At 41.6% G+C, this 21,397-nt stretch overlaps 1 protein-coding gene across 1 annotated transcript in view; it reads left to right on the top strand.

Annotated features, from left to right (window-relative positions):
* Positions 1-21,397, top strand: part of MLIP (muscular LMNA interacting protein) — a 169,608-nt gene that overhangs the window by 106,635 nt on the left and 41,576 nt on the right. The window contains exon 12 of the mRNA XM_077811585.1: positions 15,977-16,102. Coding sequence (XP_077667711.1) covers positions 15,977-16,102 — 126 coding nt within the window. The remainder of the gene's footprint in view (positions 1-15,976; positions 16,103-21,397) is intronic.

The raw sequence follows: 21,397 nt of genomic DNA on the forward strand, positions 1-21,397 counted from the left end.
TAGTGAGATTAACAGGAATTCTAGATGTGGGCTGAAGAGAAGGCTAAATATATTTCAAACATGTTTTTAAAAGTGAGGGAAACCTAGATAATGCACGGCATGATACAGCTCATGTGGAAGGGTGTAGCTTAGCTCCTAGGTATATGTGTAGCGGTTCTGAGGCATACTGCCAGGTGATTTAACAGCTTGAAGTGATTTTTCTATAACTCACTCATTAAGAGAAATATATATATCTTGCAGCTCACTGACTTTCCTAGGTTTAAAGCTGCTTAACACTAAGTTCTGTGAAGTAAATTAAATGGTGACTGAGCAGAGTAGCAGTTAAACCTTGAGAATTATGGCATTATAACTCCCTTTGTTATAAAGCAATCTGAACTTAATTCAGCAATCACTTGCCACCAAATCCTGTCAGGGCAGCACCTAGTGTGGAACACTTAGCAGTTCTAGAGGGGGTACAGCCAGGCAGGGTGTGCTGCTACAGATTCTTCTTCTGTGCCATTAATTTGCCCACTTTGACTGCATGGCATTTGGGCACCAGGGAATGACATCTGAGGAAGCAGCATTTACCTCTATACAAGATTGCTTGCCATCACTGAATTGTAGCCATCTCTAGGGTGAAATGTAGCTATTACTTTTAAATACACTATACAATAGTTCAGGAAAACAATAAAGAAAGCTGTTGAAACTGCAGCAAGAAATGTAGGTAGGCAGAATATAAATACTGTAAGTGGAATAACACAAAGGTTTCTATTTATATGCTGGAGTCCCTTGCTGTGTACTAAGGAATGTACCCTAGAGTCCTCTCTCTGAATTGTATATGGAGGCTAAGTGGCTTCAGGTCTTGCATATTCCTTTGGCGCAGAGTTAGCTGAAAGTGTCATTTGCATTTGTAAAAATGTTGCAAAATTCATACATTTCTTGACATTCAAATATTTGTATGTAAATAGAAATAACAACCTGCATTACAAAGAGATGCCTATCCAGCTATATGAGCTCTGGGATATGTCCTACTGCTCTGTCAGCACAGTGGCATGCAAAATAATTGTCCTTCCTCCAGAATCTTTACAGAGATCTGTGAATAATTAGCCAGAGGTGCATAAAACTTTTTTTTGCCCAAGGCATTTGCCTTCAGACTTCAAGTGCACCTGGTAAGAACTCTATTAGACCCTCATTCATATCATGGAATGTTTTATTGCATTTATAAACTTAAGATTTGGATAACAAAAATAAATAAATTAATAGCTTTAATCACATATCTTATCCCTATGAAAAATAGTTCACAGCAAAAAGCAATAATTTAAAACTCAACTAAGCAAAGCACCTGAGACTGTACTTGTAGTGATCAAAACACATCCTTTTGGTATATGTAGAACTGAAGTATCGTTACAGAGAGCTCAGCCCAACCAGTGCCTACGGTTCCAGTACCCGCAACGTTGGTGTGTGGGTGGGGCTTCATCCTTTTCAGTGGGTCATACAAAATGACCTAAGGTCTCTTCCCTCTCTAGGGCTCAATGCTCAACTATGCCCAACAATTGCTGAGCATAAAATATCCATTTGTGGCTCCCTTATCTTGGGGCCACATTTTTTTTTTAACCAAATCCATCATCCGTGTTGTTTAGAGCAGTCTCAGGGCTTCCTTAACCTGCTCTGGATTGTAAAGGTTCCCAGTGGATCATTACAGCAGCTGGGGATTCCCCAAGTATGTTGTGCTCCATGAGAGACAGAAACTAACTCTCTTTTTTTGTTAAATATCATTGAGTCTGATGGCGTGGGAGTTGGTTAAGGAGACAAATTGACAAAAAGCAATAATGAATAAAAAGCGTTCAAAATGCAATCCTCTGTGAAGCATCAGGAAACACAATTCTTGCTTGCAGGAAGACTGCTGTAAAATAAAGGGGTTTAATAACTCTGATGAGCCGTGCACACCCTTTGGAACATAGAAAAGCCCAGCATAGTTATTATAGCCCGATTCCTAACATCCCAAATAAAGGGAAAAAGCCGTGATCTAGATAGTGGACCAAGAGAGCTCCAGGGGAAGGTGGGACCTCAGCTCACAAGAATTGAGAGAGGACAACTAGGTCCCTCTAGAGCCTGCTTCAGTAATGCTAGACCCACTTCATTACTAATGAATTGGCAACCTCTAAGCAAAGAAGGCAACTGCGGGAATTGCTCTGCATTTTACCAGGAGCTTGGGGTTTCTACCTGGATGGTTCCTGGCAACCAAGCTCCAGACCTCATTTGCTTTGGTTTATTTGCGAGTTTAGCCATCAGACATGGAGGGATCTCCCAGGCCTCTTCTACTCTGATCTTTCAGCTGATTAGCAAGTGTTACTGTGTGCATTCCAAACAGACAAATTGAGCAGCAGGTTTCTCTGGGGAGCATGTGAGACGTAGAGTGGGGCTGAGAGGCTGGTTTTTGGGAAAAGAATGTTTCAACAAAACTTATAATTGAACACATCAATTTTTTTCAAAAATAATGTGCAGTAACAGTCTAGCACCTCTACATTTTTCAGAGCCACCCAGGTTTGGACTCAAGGATAAAACTGATACCTCTTAGTGAGTGGGGCGCTGTCTATGCTCAAAATTCTGACAGGTGGTGGTTCTGATTCTGTTGTCTAAATTAATAAATGAAGTGTCTCTAGGAAGGATTTTCTATTTGTTGTCCTTTAGAGGAGCAGCTCTGAGCTCCGGTAGGCTGCACGGTTATATCAGGCATTATGGACATGACGAACCGCACAGGCCAAATCCTGAGCAGTTCTGAGTACCAGCTGAGTGCGTGCAGCCCTGTTGTGATTATGGGAGTGGGGTGTGCTCAGTGGCTATTCAGAACCTCCCTGAATTGGCCCAGGTTGAATACATACCGTAATGGCCAGACATCAGGCAAAGCACAAAAATGTGACTCAGTTTAAAATATAGCAATAATCGCACTTGATATTTGTTAGTAATGACAGAAAGTTTTATAGAGAGATGACTTCATAAGACTAATTCATACATAATTCAGTCCTTTCTTGATGTTTTTTTAATGCGCGCCTGATTTGTTTTCAAAAAGATTATCATTAAGGAAGAAGCATTTCACTTTTATCTTTTAGAAATACTTTTTTATAGTTTGATTTCAGCATCCAATCATTTAAAGCTTTACTTGTATGAGGGTAAAGAGAACCACGCTGGAATGACCATATTATTGATAGGTTTCAGAGTAACAGCCTTGTTAGTCTGTATTCACAAAAAGAAAAGGAGTACTTGTGGCACCTTAGAGACTAACCAATTTATTTGAGCATAAGCTTTCATGAGCTACAGCTCACTTCATTGGATGTATACTGTGGAAAGTGTAGAAGATCTTTTTATACACACAAAGCATGAAAAAATACCTCCCTCCATCCCACTCTCCTGCTGGTAATAGCTTATCTAAAGTGATCACTCTCCTTACAATGTGTATGATAATCAAGTTGAGCCATTTCCAGCACAAATCCAGGTTTTCTCCCCCCCCCCCCCCCACACAAACCCACTCTCCTGTTGGTAATAGTTTATCTAAAGTGACCACTCTCCTTACAATGTGTATGATAATCAAGGTGGGCCATTTCCAGCACAAATCCAGGGTTTAACAAGAACGCCGGGGGGGGGGGAGGGGTAGGAAAAAACAAGGGGAAATAGGTTACCTTGCATAATGACTTAGCCACTCCCAGTCTCTATTCAAGCCTAAGTTAATTGTATCCAATTTGCAAATGAATTCCAATTCAACAGTCTCTCGCTGGAGTCTGGATTTGAAGTTTTTTTGTTGTAATATCGCAACTTTCATGTCTGTAATCGCGTGACCAGAGAGATTGAAGTGTTCTCCTACTGGTTTATGAATGTTATAATTCTTGACATCTGATTTGTGTCCATTTATTCTTTTACATAGAGACTGTCCAGTTTGACCAATGTACATGGCAGAGGGGCATTGCTGGCATATAATGGCATATATCACATTGGTGGATGTGCAGGTGAACAAGCCTCTGATAGTGTGGCTGATGTTATTAGGACCTGTGATGGTGTCCCCTGAATAGATATGTGGGCACAGTTGGCAACGGGCTTTGTTGCAAGGATAGGTTCCTGGGTTAGTGGTTCTGTTGTGTGGTATGTGGTTGCTGGTGAGTATTCGCTTCAGGTTGGGGGGCTGTCTGTAGGCAAGGACTGGCCTGTCTCCCAAGATTTGTGAGAGTGTTGGGTCATCCTTCAGGATAGGTTGTAGATCCTTAATAATGTGTTGGAGGGGTTTTAGTTGGGGGCTGAAGGTGATGGCTAGTGGCGTTCTGTTATTTTCTTTGTTAGGCTTGTCCTGTAGTAGGTGACTTCTGGGAACTCTTCTGGCTCTATCAATCTGTTTCTTCACTTCCGCAGGTGGGTATTGTAGTTGTACGAATGCTTGATAGAGATCTTGTAGGTGTTTGTCTCTGTCTGAGGGGATGGAGCAAATGCGGTTGTATCGCAGAGCTTGGCTGTAGACAATGGATCGTGTGGTGTGGTCAGGGTGAAAGCTGGAGGCATGTAGGTAGGAGTAGCGGTCAGTAGGTTTCCGTTATAGGGTGGTGTTTATGTGACCATCGTTTATTAGCACTGTAGTGTCCAGGAAGTGGATCTCTTGTGTGGACTGGACCAGGCTGAGGTTGGTGGTGGGATGGAAATTGTTGAAATCATGGTGGAATTCCTCAAGGGCTTCTTTTTCATGGGTCCAGATGATGCAGATGTCATCAATATAGCGCAAGTAGAGTAGGGGCGTTAGGGGACGAGAGCTGAGGAAGCGTTGTTCTAAGTCAGCCATAAAAACGTTGCCATACTGTGGGGCCATGCGGGTACCCATAGTAGCGCCGCTGATCTGAAGGTATACATTGTCCCCAAATGTGAAATAGTTATGGGTAAGGGAAAAGTCACAAAGTTCAGCCACCAGGTTAGCCGTGACATTATCGGGGATAGTGTTCTTGACGGCTTGTAGTCCATCTTTGTGTGGAATGTTGGTGTAGAGGGCTTCTACATCCATAGTGGCCAGGATGGTGTTATCAGGAAGATCACCGATGGATTGTAGTTTCCTCAGGAAGTCAGTGGTGTCTCGAAGGTAGCTGGGAGTGCTGGTAGCGTAGGGCCTGAGGAGGGAGTCTACATAGCCAGACAATCCTGCTGTCAGGGTGCCAATGCCTGAGATGATGGGGCGTCCAGGATTTCCAGGTTTATGGATCTTGGGTAGTAGAATATCCCAGGTCGGGGTTCCAGGGGTGTGTGTGTGCGGATTTGATCTTGTGCTTTTTCAGGGAGTTTCTTGAGCAAATGCTGTAGTTTCTTTTGGTAACTCTCAGTGGGATCAGAGGGTAATGGCTTGTAGAAAGTGGTGTGGGAGAGCTGCCGAGCAGCCTCTTGTTCATATTCCGACCTATTCATGATGACAACAGCACCTCCTTTGTCAACCTTTTTGATTATGATGTCAGAGTTGTTTCTGAGGCTGTGGATGGCATTGTGTTCCGCACGGCTGAGGTTATGGGGCAAGTGATGCTGCTATTGTTATTGATATCCCCTCCAAACTAACTTGCTTTGAAAGAGTTTTGTGCTATGCTGTGCCAGAATTTTTTGCAGGCTGGATAGAGCATCTATGTAGGCACTGAGGAATGGGTCTCCCCAGGTCCTCATGCAGATGCCAGCCAGCATGACATCTGGAGTGTGTCCACAGAGCTACAGGAAGGCTCTGACAATCAAAGGAAACTAGACTTATTTCTTAGCATATGTAGCAGGTAGAGGAGGCAGCTGAGCCATCTGAAGACCTCATGATGGGGAGCTTTTTTCTGGAGAGGCCAGCAGACAGAGGCAACCAGAGTGGTTTGAGCTCCCATCTCCCAGTGCAGGAAGCAGGGAGAGAAGGCAGTTGGATGAGGTAGGGTCTTGGAGAGGAAAGCACCATTGAAGGGGGCATGGATGGATAAAAGAACGGGGTAAGAGTATGAGTGGATGAGAGATAGGTGTGATAAGGAGATGGAAGGGCAAAATCTAGGAAGGGAAGAGGAGGAAAGGGAGTAGAGATGATACAAGAGAGGAGGAGTAATTAGCATGAGGAATGAGGAAATAGGAAAGACAAAATAATGGAACAAAATATCCAGAAAAAGAGGAGATGAGGAGATATAGAGATAGACACAGACAGAGTGCATACAGACAAGAGAAAAGATTAGGTAGGAATCAGAGTCTCAGGGGGAAAGAGGTTTTAAAAAGGACCTAGACTTAATCAAAGGTTTAGGGATTTAGTAGGGCAGTAGGAAGTCAAAATAATTTGAAAATCTACCCAACCTTTGGGCAAGTAAGGAGGGTGGCACCCAACCCCCAGACCTTACTTCATTGGCTTTTTATCTTTCTGCAGCCCCTTACCCCCAGACAGCATTTTTATTAGCCACCAGTGCCTGGAACAGACTAATTTCTCCCCTTACCTATGCTCAGAAAGACTGCCTGAACCTTCAGGTGTATGTATAACTTTATAGTGCCCCATTTACTGTACTGTGGGATAATATTATCTAGTGAGGTTATTTAAACAATGTAACATCTGTAATATGAGGATAATGCCGCTGCCCTCCATTGTAAAGTGCTTTGAGATTTATGAGTGAAAAGGAATATATCAGAGCTAGGTATTATTATTTATTAATAACAATAGAAAAAGCAAGAGGTGACTATGTGCCTGCATCCACTCCTTTTAGAGTATATCAGTCACGTATAATACCTGTCCATTACTGTAACCTTTAAAATTTTGGGGTGATGGTATTGTGACTCAGCCCTGCATGGCAAAGGAAAATCTCAGCTTGCTTATGGGCACTCTACCTATTGTCAGTTGTGCTGTCTGCTAGCAAAGGAAGAGCTCAGGATTCTGTTTTTGAACCGATGATTTTGTTAGAACTTGGTAGGTAGCTAATGATGTATTTCAAATCCTGATTGCTAGTCGATGTGTGTCAGACTGTTGCAGCATATGACTCATCTCACTGTGGGCACTTGACGTCAGTGTTCTTTAGAAAATACAGCCCTGAAAGCATTTTCTACAATGTGCTTTCTACAGTGCTTCATCTGTAAAGACAGCTTATTCTTGACAATTTCAGGTAGCACAATAGACTTTTAGTTACATAGTTGTGTAAGACCATTAGGAGGCCAAGGGTACTTCTGTCTGTACAGTAATTTGATAATAACTATGCCATTCCAATCCTGTATTTTAATTTATTTTTTATATTTAACTTTTTGTTGGAAAGTAGAGAAAAACACTCCTTGGCAAATCTTCCACAGCCATTTTGAGTGGGGAGAAAACCATGGAGTGCTAAATTTCCTCTTGACCCTCCAGAAAGAATGAGCATTTACTCCCAAGCATAAACTAACTAATGAGCTAAATGGGCATTGGATCAGGCACTAACTTGTTAAATTCCATAATCAAAACATCTTATTTTAAATGAAATTTGACTATTCATCACTCTTCCAGTAAAACTAATGTCACCTGAAATTATTTTTATTTATCGTCCATCTTAACTGAAACAAGAGATGGATCTGAAAGGGGTACAAAGCTAGGAGGGAGGTAGACATGTGTAGTATTAGTTCAAGACTATCCATAACTTAAACTTACATCCCCCAAATCAATAATCGCAAAAACTACATTTAATTTCAAAATTCTTCTCTATTTTAAACACTTCAGTCATATTACTTTTTGATGGAAGATGATTTGGATTAAATCAGTTCAGTTTTGTCAAGCTCTGCTCATATGTGAAATCTCTGGATTTTATTCATCAGCTTTGTGGCCCTACCTTCTACTTTCTCTAACTTAGTTGTATCTTCTTTTTTTCAAATAAGTAGTCTAACCAATTATTTCTAATGTTTTTTATAAAGTGATACTTTAGAAAGTACTACTTCACACAGTGCCCAGTCAACTTGGGGAATTAGTTGCCAGTACTTTCCTCAGGAACTGAAATTAGAGCGGGTGTTTGAATTTACGGGGGAGAAGGGAGAATAAACCTGTGACTAAATTGGCAACACTGTGGTAACTAGTTGACTACTGGGGGGGGGGGGGGGAAGAGGAAGGGTATGGGAGGTATAGGAGAGTTCATGGTTCATCTTACCTATGCTCAAAACCAAACCAAAACATCAATTCTTTATTTAGCTCTGCTCCCATGGGCTGTAACTGTGACAGAGGTGGTATTTTGGAAGCATGGAATATTTAAAGACTATTATATTGAGATGTGACAGATGCTGTGGACACATGAATTATTTAAAGACTATATTGTATCAACCTTCTAAATCTTATATATGGGTTTCCCACAGGAACTAGTGTCACTGGGACAGGGGTAATTAATGCAAATTCCTAATGCTGAAACAATGCAAGTAACCAGCCTTTTGAAGTGCAGGCTGTCTGGGAAAAAAACATAAATTGGTTTGATGATATTCAAGGGGCCTGACAGACAAAGAACATGAAACTGTGTAAAGTGATTGTCCTGAACTGAAAGAGAACTCTCTCACACCCAGTCCAAGGACTGACCTGAGACAGTGACCATACGAGACAAGCTCTACAGACATGGCCCAAAGTATTTTAGTCCTACCAGAGTCTTCATGTGGCAAATGGGTGACCACCTGGTAAACTAGACCTACATATAAGCTATTTACTGTTTTTAATTATGTGTTTTCTCTGTAATGTTTTTGTTCTGAATAAATAGAACTTTGCTTTTAGAGAGCAGGCTGGTCACTGGTCAACACTGTCATTGCCCTGAGAGAACAGAACTGCAGGTGCTGAACTAAAGTCAGATCTGAAGAGATAATCACCATGAATTACAGGAGTCTACAGTCCAAAGTCCCTGGTCTAGAGGGAGGGGATCATAGGTTCCTACCCCCAGAAAGGTGATGGTTAGAGGCCAGAGATCTAAGTGGGATGCCCTCAAGGAGGCCACTAAGGGGTCAAAGGTGCAGTTACCTAGGGAACTGATATTACCCATGGAAGCAACTCAATAGCAGCTTTGCAGTTATTTATGCAGAATGTGCCAAATGGTCCTTACTCTCTACCATGTGGCCATGTTAGAGAGGCCTACTACCTGGTTATTTAAGAGTTTATCTCAGCACAGAGCCTCACAGAACTCCAGTGCTCATAGTTTCCATAAAAAATACATACCTTTACCTCCCCTTTTGTTTTCTGCCTACAGATCAGTTCTTTGTCTGTCTTAACAAATTATTCCGTAGCCCATGCTTAGAGTTTATACAATAACCTGTCATGTCAAACTCGGTAACAAGAATTCTGAAAATCTAGATCATATTAAATTTACAACGGGCCACTATCTAGACCAGTAGTTTTTTAAATTTAAAAGTAAATAGATTTGTCTGACATGATATATATTTTGCAAATCCATTATAACTCACAACTATTAAATTGTACTTGTCCAAATGTGACTGTAAGGCTATATATCAAAATCTTTTACTAATACAGATGCTAGATTTATAGGTTCAACATTTTCAACTTTATTTCTGGAACACCTCTTTTTAAATAATGGAACCAATTTCATTATTTTTCAGTCACCGGGTACTTTTCTATACCACATATAATAATGATTCAATTACTTGACCTCAATCTTATATAAACCATTGTTGCCCTTGACTATGTCTACCCTTATCTTATCCAAATACTTGTTTTTCCCATGGCTTTGGTAATAGACATATGTATGGACTTGTGGTTAAGGGACTTGCCTGGGACTCAAGCAATGGCTTAATTGATATCTGAGCCACATACACCTTGGGAAAGCATTCAGGCTCTCTGTGACTCAGTTCCCTATCTGACAAATGGATCTCTGGTCTCCCACCCTTTCACTTGTCTATTTAGACTGTAAAATATTCAGGACAGAATGACCCTTAAATTTCTGGTCAAAATGGGGGAGAGAGATGACAAGAAAAACACCAATATTCACATAAAATTACACCAGAAATATTTTAAATTTTTTGTATTATAATATAGGCACACAAAGATATGAATAAAATAAACCAAACACATCTTAAGTGAACATTCAACCTAGACCACTCAAGCATCATCATCACCAAGTTAACTCAAAATATTATCACTCCAAGTCAAATGTAACGTGTCCAGATTACAAGTCAATTTATGAAAGGTGTAATCAGCTATCCTGTTCTGGAAAGATTTCAAAATGGCTAGTTTTGCCTGACCCAGCAAAACGTTAGCCAGTCAGGAAACTGGCTGAATGTGAGCCCTGTATCTTGGAGGTTGGAGAAAACCAATCCCAAACTGCTGAAAAGCTGCTGCAAAAATAACCAAAGAGAGGAATCAAATGAGAGCAATGTAGGAAAAAATGAAACCCCGTGTTTGAAGCCAAACAGAAGGGGCCTTCTGCAGATACAGTAGGAGTAATATGGTGTACAAAATGATTGGTTGCTACAATGCTATGCTGGACCCTCCACTGTAAGTCGCTGGAGTGCTTAGGAAGAGGAGGTTTGAATAACGTCCTCCAAGCCAGGGACATAGTCACCCATGGACAGGGACATCCTCCAGACTATTATCAGAGAGATCAGAGAGGGTGGCATAATGCCTCACCTTGACACACATGCCATAGAGCAGCTGCTTGGTTATGGTTGCAAAAGGAAGATTCACCAAACCCTTGCAGGACAATGCTCCGCCTGGTTGCACAAGGATCCATAGGAGGGGAGACAGCTAATGAGGGGAGCATTCCCCCCCAGAAGAATAATCCCTGCAAAAACTCTCTGGAAATACCGAGCAGCCCACTGAGTGAGTGCCACCTGGAATTCAGAAAGGGCCTTATTCAAAAGACATACAGACTGGATTCTAGTCTGAACAGCAAGAGCTGTCCTGACTTCCAGCTTGACCAACTAGGAACAAGCATGTGGAACATCTAGGTCAACCCAGCCTGTTTAATGGTAGAAAACAGGCTCCTGGAGGAGAAAAAGTGGGTTAAAACACAGCAACTGTTCCAAAAGCCATAAACTGAAAAACAGCTGGTCCAGCTGTGCACTTTGCAGAAGTTGCCAGGCTTTAAAAAGACCTTTATAAAATAGCGGCAAATTTAGACTCTGTAATCTACCAGGTGCCAACAAAAATAGATAAGACTCAAAGACCATCTCCCCAGCATGACACAGCGGAGAAACAGCCAGGACTTGTAGACCCGTGGGGAGTCAGAGTAAAGTAACCATTGAACAGACTGCAGACAAAAGGCTACCACCCTGCTGGTTAAATCAGTGAGTCCCTGGCTCCCTTTATCTAATGGCAGGAACAGAAAAGCAGGGCACAATCAGTGGTAATTATTTAAAAAATGATTAATATACCTCTGAATCTAGTCCAAAAGGCCCAGGGGAAGGTGCAGAGACATTATCCGGTGCCATAACGTTAAGGCCACAAGATCATTGGCAATCAAAACCTGTCCCTGAAAAGAGAATCCAGGAAGGAGCCAGGCCATTTCTGCAAGTGGCCTTGCACATTCTCCTCAGCCCCCTCCAAGTTCCTTAGCATATAGCATCCGACAAAGATAGGGTGACCAGATGTCCCGATTTTATAGGGACAGTCCCAATTTTGGGGTCTTTTTTTTATATAGGCTCCTAGTACCCCCCCACCCTCCCACCCCGTCCCAATTTTTCACATTTGCTGTCTGGTCACCCTAGACAAAGACCTACAACACTTTAATCTCAGAGGTGCCCCATTGGAATTGCTGGGGCCACAAAGGGGTACCGCTACGCTGTCAAGAACCCAGTAAGATCGAATTGCTCTGAGCCCTGTTAATGCAGGTAGAAGGTGTTTGTTCACACACTTGTGAACAAGCACAAAATGCCTGCTTGTCACAGTGATAAAAACTGAGATATCATCAGCTTAGGCTGACAGACAAACCGGGCAGACATCTGGGAACCTGGCTTGGAAAGGCCAGTTAGATAGCTTCTGCAGAGGGGCAGGAATGGCTCCAAACTAAGAACATACAGCATCCTAGAGAGAGGACACCCCTGATGAATGTCTCTGAGAACTAGGAAGCAGTGGCTAAGACCCCCATTAATCTTTAAGACACTAAAAACTTTATGGTACAATAAAGAAACATATGAAGAGAACACTGGCCAAATCTCAAAAGCTTCTAATGTTTTAAAAAGCTAACTATGGTTAACTCTATCAAAGGCCTTCTCCTGGTCTTTTGAAATAAGCCCCACATCCAGACTACAACATTTGCTCACATAAAAAATATAATGAATTAAAAACAAATTATCCAAATTACAGTTTTTAGGAATACAATCTGTTTGATCAACATATATGAAATTGTCCAGACAGTCCTACAGTCGGTTGGCTAAGGCCCTGGATAAAATCTTATAATCAGAACAGAGAACAGAAATAGGTCTCCACTTCCATAAGTCACAGAGGTCCCCTTTTCTGTGCAGCAGGTTGATTGCTGCCCTGTGGCAACTGAGGGGCAGTGCTATCTCCTGGGCACACTCCAGCATCACTAGAAAAAAGTCAGGACTGATAAAATGTCAGAAATGCTTGTAAAATTAAAATGGCAGCCTACTGATGCCTGAGACTGCTGGATTGCACCAGAGAGCTCTTGTAGCGACAGCAAGGTGTCCAGACACTGCTTTTCCTCACCAGTCAGATAGGGTAACCCCTGGTGCAGCTCTTCCATTGCCAGGACATCACAGGCTTCAGGCGAGTACAGAGTACTGTAAAAAGAAAAAGCTGCTTTCTGGATCTCAGTAGGGTCAGCTGTCAGATGACCATTTGGCATCCAGAGGCAAAAATCCTGCCCCTGCTCTGTAGACTTTTTCTCTAACCTGAAAAAGAGCCTTGGAGGGAGCATCATTTTCATGGAGCTGAGTAAAACGGATCTTAACCCTAGGGTTCCTTGTGGCTTCCAAGCTCCTCAGGAGTTGGTACTTCTACTGGGTTTCCCACATCAAGATTGCCCAGAGGGTGCAAGATGTCTCATTTATTATACAAGAACCACATGGCAGGCTGGGTATACTGCCGGTAGAACATTTGGATCTGGACCTTCCCAACATTCCACTACTGTCTCAAGGACTCAGACAGGGGCTTGTGCTGCTGCCAATGCTTCCAAAACACAGCAAATAACTAATGGTGAAATTCAGGTCCTGTAACAATTTGGTATTAATGCTCCAGCGGGAAGCACAGGGAAGATGAGGGAGAGAAATATTGAGAGGCATCATGATGACCTGACAAATGAGTGGGAGACATGGAAGACTGAACAAACATATTCATGCTGGCCTTCATGGTATAAAAGTGATCCAGTCTAGCCCCTAGCAGCACCATGGAGACTAGAAGGAGAGAGCCAAGCAGCAGAGAGCGACAATGGAAAGTGGAAGTATTTTGAGCAAAACAAGCCACGGGGAGGCCTATATATCTTGAACAATCCCTGCATGCTTCCTCACTTTTCTCAACAACTTCTTAAGATGGGAGTGTATCCTACCATCAACAACGATATCTCTCAAGCCAAGGGAAGCTGAATGAACAAAGTGTGGTAAATCAGGGAAACAGGCCTCAACCTCAACTCCCTGTTTCCCTTTGGTGCTATCTAAAATATCACTAATCTCTTCCACACAATGCCCACCTTTTATATCTAGCTGACTCACTGGAACATCAGGAACCAATGAGGAGTCACAGAGATCATCATCATCCTTTCATCTCCCTCAGACTCCACCAGCTCAGAAGAACATTGAGCTGCCATTGCAACACACTCATCATTCATGAAGGAGAGAGATTCAGTGGGGACAGCTGGTATATCTATTTTCCCAAGAGGGCTAGGCTGCACCACCGCAGGCTGGGACCCAGTATCATCATTGCAGCATACAGGATTGGGGGCTTAAGGACTCACCAAACCAGGGGAAAACAGTAGCCCACTGGGAGCTCCAGGCATGGAGCTACCACCAAACACAATGTTATCCTCCTCCTCAGGGCACACTGCTTCATCCTCAGCCACTGGCAGCAGTTTTAGCCCTTTTAAACACAGTCTCGCATAAATCCATCTGGTCAGTCTGTTCTTCACCCCCATCTCTAGAACCCCTGTACTTGCTCTGCAGGAAGGTGCTCCTCAACCTCCAGGACTTGCTTCGGTAGAAGTACAGGTTATGGGGTCACAACAGAGGGTTCCTCTGGGGAAGCGGGGGTCTGCTTTCTGGACAACAGCAGACCACATATGGCAAGGGAAGGGGGAAGATAGAATCTGGCAGTGCAGATGCAGGCGGTTTCCTGCTGGTCCCTTGATGTCCCAGCCCCTTCCCCAATATCCTGGGGTCCCACATTCTTACCAGGGACCCCCAAGCCAGCAGTGTGTGGGCAGGAACCCCTCAAATGACCAGGGTCACCACACAGGAAACATTTCATGTTTTCAGAGGTAGCAAACACTGTATAATCCACCCCTTCCACGTGGTGCTTTAAAACCAGGTTCAGGGGATGTTCAGGATAATTTAATGTAATAAATTCTTCACATCTGGGTTATTCCAGGCTAGCGGAATCATCCCACCAGCAGAAACTACCTTTCCCATAATGGGGGAGATCAGACACTCGTGTCTTATTGTGAAGGAAGGGGATGACATTGGAAACAACTACTTTATTAGCAGGAGCAAACAAGGGAAATGCTTGAACAAAAGACTCCCCAAACTGCTCCTCGACCAGGAAAATCATTATGGATTTGCTCATTCAAGAGGCAGATTTTATATGAGCACAGCCAATAACCTTACCTATACTCAGCAACGTGCCCTCCACAGTGCAGGAGGCAGCAGGCACACACCAAACCGCATTCTTGTGGGACAAACCACTAAACCCATCTGAAGTGGACTCCATGGAGAAAATCTCCTCACCCCCAAGGGAAAAAGGGAGGGAACCAACAACACCCGTAAAGGAAAGAAACAGCAAGTAACAAAACAAAAAACAAACATAGACTAACAGAAACCCAGCTAGTGCACACAGCACCTGCCAAACAGCCTCACTTGAGGCAGGGGAAGGAGAAAGAAGAGACAGACAGACTCCACAGTAGCCCACTGGTTAGGTAACTCCTCTGGAACATTGACAACCCAGGTTTAAAACTTTGCTCTGAATCAGGCAGAGCAGGGACTTAAACCTGGGTCTCCTACATCCAGGGTGAATGCTCTGCATGGAGAGAGTAAATCTTTTTCTCCCAACCACTGATGTAGAACAAATTTTGAAATTTTTCAAAAACTGGAATTATAGTTTTTCAGCCAGCTGTACTTTGTAGAGTAGACAATTACTTTTTTCCATTCATTTCTTCCTTTATTTCTCTTCAGTGACTGAAGGATGAATACGTTGAGATGTTAGTACTGAAAAGACTAATTACATTTGTGCAAAAATGGTTGTTTACTGCTGCTGTTCATAATGTGTTTCAAGTTCTTGGCTAGTATTCTGGGAAAGCTCCATACGATATTTGGCCAGAGTTTAAGTCTGTCATTTCTAAAAAGTGCTTTTTTACCATGCGTTGGTGAAAGTTATTAGTTAATATACTTGCATCATCTGTTGCCCTTCTTTACTATGTGGGGTTTTTTTCATTTTACGGTGTCTGTTTGAAAAGGCCACACTGGAATTTGCTGTCTGTAAACAGATGTGATTATACATAATCCATGACTTGATGAAGTTATTAGGATGCAACTGAGCAGCTAGCAAGACGTGGCAGAAACAATAGCTTGATAGGCAAGCTAGTTTCTGTCCTTTGGGTTGACAACAAATAGATCTTAATTAAGAGCTTCCTGTGACTGCAAAATCACAACTGGTGTCACCTTTCTCCATATTCTGAAACAAAAACAGGCCAGTCAAAGAGGAATTGAATGATTTTGGTCCTTGTATATTTTTTAAATGTCATTTTGAAATATGGTAACTTCAATAAAACTGGAATTAGAATGTCCAGAAATAAATAAAATTTTCTGTAATCTGGTTCTACTTCAGGTTTTTAAATTTCTATTCTTTTCCCCCCTGTGCTTGCTATGGATCTAGACAAAGCCTGGTGTTATTCGTCCAGGGCCAGTGAAAACAAAAATCTTATTAAAAACAGAGGAGCCCTATCAACCAAACCCTTTCAAAAAATACCTTGAAGAAACCAGAGATCCAGATATTGAGAAGGTGAGTGCTTTATTTAAACATCACCTCTGCCCCGCCCCCATTCCGAATTTGTAGTGGTTGCCAGTTTCCTCAGAAGCTGACGAAGTTGAATCTTGGAGTCTTGTTTATTTATGTGTATACATATTAAATAGCAGCAATATATACACTACTCTCCCATTTTATATTTAAACACTTTACTATTAAAACTGTATCAGCCCAGATGATGTTCCATTTTGTATTATCCAGTGGCTTAACTCCTTCTCTGTAGCTTTTAAAAGAGGGGGAAATAGCCTGTATATGAACATACAGCCTGTATATTAATGAATTTTGATCCTGGTCATTCTGTAACATCTGTATGTAATTTTTTAAGACATGGACTCATTAGGACTAAAAGGCTTTGTAACCTTATACAGAACCATCTACCGGCAAGTTATTGTGTCCTGATACAAAGCTTAACGTAAACCAGAACTGCATGATTAAATAACCAGCCCCTATTTTTGATAATTTGTTATCCATGTCAATTTAAAATCAAATTTTGCTTCCAGTATCAAACATATCACTTTGTGTAATGTCTTTAAGAACATCCTGTAGGGTCATTAAGAGCACCTTGTAGTGATAATACAGTATTTTTCATTTCTGAGCGATTTACTGACTTGGTCAGCTACTATCTCAAAGCAACTATATGTATGCAAATCTATCAATCTATATAGGTAAATATGTGTTTGTGTGTATTACTTTGAATTAAAACCTTTACCACAATAATTAAATTCCTGGAGAAGCTTCCAATTAATTTACACAGTATGTTGTGAATCATCCATCTGGTAGGTAGTAGAGGATCACAATGCTGAGCAGTTCTCTTGCCAGGCGAAATGTGAACAAGGCACCTTTATAATTAAATTCTCACTAGCTCTGGGGCCTTCTAATCACATTTTAATCACTTTAGCAACAAAAAAGTAATAATTTAAAAAGCTTTGTTGTTAAAAACACTTAAAAAGAAAGACTTTTATTTTAACTGTCTCCCTCCCCACAGGGGCCAAATTCTACTCTCATTTGCACTACGTCGGCTTCATTGACTTTCCCAATAGAGTTGAACTGGTGTAAATCAGAGCTAAGTCTGGCCTATTGTCTGTACTATACCAATGGGCTCCAACGTCCTCTGCATGTGTTATCATAAATGCTTCTTTATAAAATATAGAGTTTGGCTCTAGAGCTGGATGACCATGTGTCAAAGTTTCTTCCCCACTCTGAACTCTAGGGTACAGATGTGGGGACCTGCATGAAAACCCCCCTAAGCTTATTTTTCCCAGCTTAGGTTAAAACTTCCCCAAGGTACAAACTATTTTACCTTCTTCCCTTGGACTTTATTGCTGCCACCACCAAGCGTCTAACAATTATATAACAGGGAAAGAGCCCGCTTGGAAATGTCCTTCCCCCAAAATCCTCCCAAGCCCTACACCCCCTTTCTTGGTGAAGGCTTGATAAAAATCCTCACCAATTTGCATAGGTGAACACAGACCAAAACCCTTGGATTGTAAGAACAATGAAAAAGCAATCAGGTTCTTAAAAGAAGAATTTTAATTGAAGAAAAAGTAGAAGAATCACCTCTGTAAAATCAGGATGGTAAATACCTTACAGGGTAATCAGATTCAAAACAGAGAACCCCTCTAGGCAAAACCTTAAGTTACGAAAAGACACAAAACCAGGAATATACATTCCGTTCAGCACAACTTATTTTATCAGCCATTTAAACAAAACAGAATCTAACGCATATCTAACTAGATTGCTTATTAATCCTTTACAGGAGTTCTGACCTGCATTCCTGCTCTGGTCCCTGCAAAAGCAACACACAGACCGAGAGAACCTTTGTTTCTCCCCCCCTCCAGCTTTGAAAGTATCTTGTCTCCTCATTGGTCATTTTGCTCAGGTGCCAGCGAGGTTATCCTAGCTTCTTAACCCTTTACAGGTGAAAGGGTTTTTCCTCTGGCCAGGAGAGATTTAAAGGTGTTTCCCCTTCCCTTTATATTTATGACACCATGGCAAATAACAACACTTGGAACTTGAATCAACGTTGTGATGCTGTGGCAAAAAAAGCAAATGAAGTTTTGCATTGCTTTAACAGCAGCATAGCATGCAAATCACAGAAATGATAGTACCGCTTTACTCAGCGCTGGTTAGGTCTTAGCGGGAATATTGTGTCCTATTTTGGTTACTGCTATATAGAAAGGATGTAGAGAAACTGAAAAGGATCCAGAAGCAAGCAACAAAGAGGAGCAAAGGGATGAAATGCAAGCCACATGAGCAAAGGCTGAAGGAATTGGGTATGTTTAGTATGGAAAAGCGGAGCTTAAGGGGGAACATGGTAGCGGTCTTCAAATATTTGAAAGGCTGCCATAAAAAAGATGGAGAAAAATTGTTCTCTTTTGCCACAGAGGGCAGGACAAGAGGCAATGGGTTCAAGCTACAGCGTAGCCGTTTTAAATTAAATCTCAGGAAAAACTTCCTAACTGTAAGAACAGTAGGACAATAGAGCAGACTGCCTAGGGAAGTCATGGAATCTCCTTCACTGACGGTTTTCAAAGAGAGTTTGGATAGCCATCCGTCTTGGATGGTTTAGATACAACAAATCCTGCCTCTTGACAGAGGATGACTAGATGACCCTTGCAGTCCTTTCTAAGCCCATGGTTCTATGATTCTAGATCTGGGTAAGAAACTGTTTTCCTTACCCACAAACATTTTTGAGATTTCAAAAATTTTCCTGTTCCACATTGGGATGAAATTGAGTCCTTTGAAAAAAATTAATAAAAAATGAGAGAAAGTGGGAGAGGCAGATCCACCCTAGAATAGTCAGGTGGTTAGCCACTCACATGGGATGTGGGAAATGCAGCTTCAGATCTCTGTCTAACCACATACAAGGTGAGTGTCCTAACCGCAAGGCTATAGAGTCAAGTTTCTGTCAGTGGCCCACTGAATATTTAAAAAATGATACGTAGTAGAACAGGTCCACGAAGAGAGATTGAGAGAGATACGTGCCAGAATTGTCTGATGGTAAGAGCACTCACCTGGAATATAAGAGAATCAAGCAGAGTAGTGACATGAACTTGGTTCTCCCACATGAGTGCCCCAACCATCTTGCTACTCTGGGATGAGTCTCTGTCTCTCTCTCTCCCCAACCGCATCCCTCCCCCCACCCATGCTGGTTTTGACCAGAAATTTCATCTTGGACCTGAAAAGGTGTCAATTAAACTTTCATATTTCTGCAAAAAGCTTTGTTTTGATGAATTAGTGTTTTCTGACAAAAAACCCTTGTGTTATAAAATTTCCAACAAGCTCTTCTCAGCACAGTATCTTATGTAGTGACTAGCTGAATATTCCTGACTGTTTTTATTACTATTTATTTAAAAGGCTGAATGCCCTTATGTATAGGAGTAAGTTTGTAGGGTCCAATTTTTCCTAGTTTCTCTGTGTGCATCAATTGATGTCAATGGCAAAACTCTCAATTTAAATTTATTACTCTGTAGCTTATCTTTTAATCTGCTTTCTTTCTCCACATTAAACCTCAGCCAATCATTTTGACCTTAATATTGGAATTATCTTATATATGTACAAAGGCTCTATTGTGCCTATAGGCTGAGGCCCATTGGATGCTGAGATGGTTAGTTGCAGAGAGGAACACATGCTTCCCTTTACTGGTTGACCTTAGGGTTGATCACAACCAACTACCACAGTTTTAAACATCACAATCTCTGCCATCCCTCGGTGCTAAGCCGTGTTTTAAACATATTAATGAACATATATTAGCAAACATGTTTGCGAACCACACTTCATTTTCCTAGGCTGGACAGGGCCATGAAATGCATTGGCTTTATCAGACTAGGAGGAGTGGGGAGGATTAGCTAACCTAACCTTGACTACATTTCCTAGTCTAAGGGTATGTCTATACTACCTGCTGGATTGGCGGGCAGCAATCGATCCATTGGGGGTCGATTTGTTGTGTCTAAACCATCCAAGACGGACGGCTATCCAACTCTCTACAATCATACCCAGATCTAGAATCACAGAACCATGAGCTTAGAAAGGACTGCAAGGGTCATCTATTCACCCTCTGTCAAGAGGCAGGATTTGTTGTGTCTAAACCATCCAAGATGGATGGCTATCCAAACTCTCTTTGAAAACCTCCAGTGAAGGAGATTCCATGACTTCCCTAGGCAGTCTGCTCTATTGTCCTACAAGTCTAGATGCGATAAATTGACCCCGAGCACTCTTCCGTCAACTCCGGTATGCCACTGGAGCGAGAGGCGTAGGTGGAATCGATGCGGGAGCATCAGCAGTTGACTCACAGCAGTGAGGACACCATGGTGAGTAGATCTAAGTACGTTGACTTGAGCTACGTTATTCACGTAGCTGAAGTTGCGTAACTTAGATCGATCCCCCCGTGCCCCAGTGTAGACCAGGCCTTAGTCAGTGGCGCTCAATCTTTTCAGGTTGGCTACTCCTTATTCAAAGTCAAAAATGTTCATGGTCCCCTTACATTTTCTATCACAGTAAGAGTAAAAATTGTATCAATGAAAACAATAAGCACATATAATTTATTTGTGTGTTTTGAGTTTGACAGAGAATATTTGACCTTGAATGATAAGGGTGTGTGGGCAGTCAGTTTACTTTAGACTGTACTAAAATATTCAGCATCCCATGTTTCCCTTGACTGCCTTTGTTACCCCTCAGCAAGCCACTGATTGAAAAATACCGATCTAAACAAAGCGAAGGGGACCTTGCTGAACAAGAGGTGTAATTTACCCCTCCACTCATCTGATTAATTAATTTGATCTCGTGCAGTGGGTGTTTTGTTGATGAAGTAACAATGCAGTCTCCAAGCTCTGTAACTTGAAATAAAGACAAGTTGGACTTTATATCTCTGTTCAGCAGTCTTTCTTATATTTGAGGTTTATTATGGAGATAAACAAATTTATGTCATTTAGGGAATTATATGTAGACATAACTCCAATTTGTGATTATGTATACTTTGGTGTGTTCCAGGGCTGTCAAGCGATTAAAAAAATTAATTGCGATTAATTGCACTGTTAAATAATAATAGAATACCATTTATTTTAAATATTTTTGGATGTGTTCTACATTTTAAAATATATTGGTTTCAATTTTAACACAATACAAAGTGAAGAGTACTCACTTTATATTTATTTTTTATTACAAATATTTGCACTGTAAAAAACAAAAGATCTAGTAATTTTCAATTCACCTAATACAAGTACTATAGTGCAATCTCTTTATTGTGAAAGTTGAACTTAAAAATGTAGAATT

Source organism: Eretmochelys imbricata, chromosome 3 (assembly GCF_965152235.1).
Source record: "Eretmochelys imbricata isolate rEreImb1 chromosome 3, rEreImb1.hap1, whole genome shotgun sequence".
NCBI lineage: Eukaryota > Metazoa > Chordata > Testudines > Cheloniidae > Eretmochelys > Eretmochelys imbricata.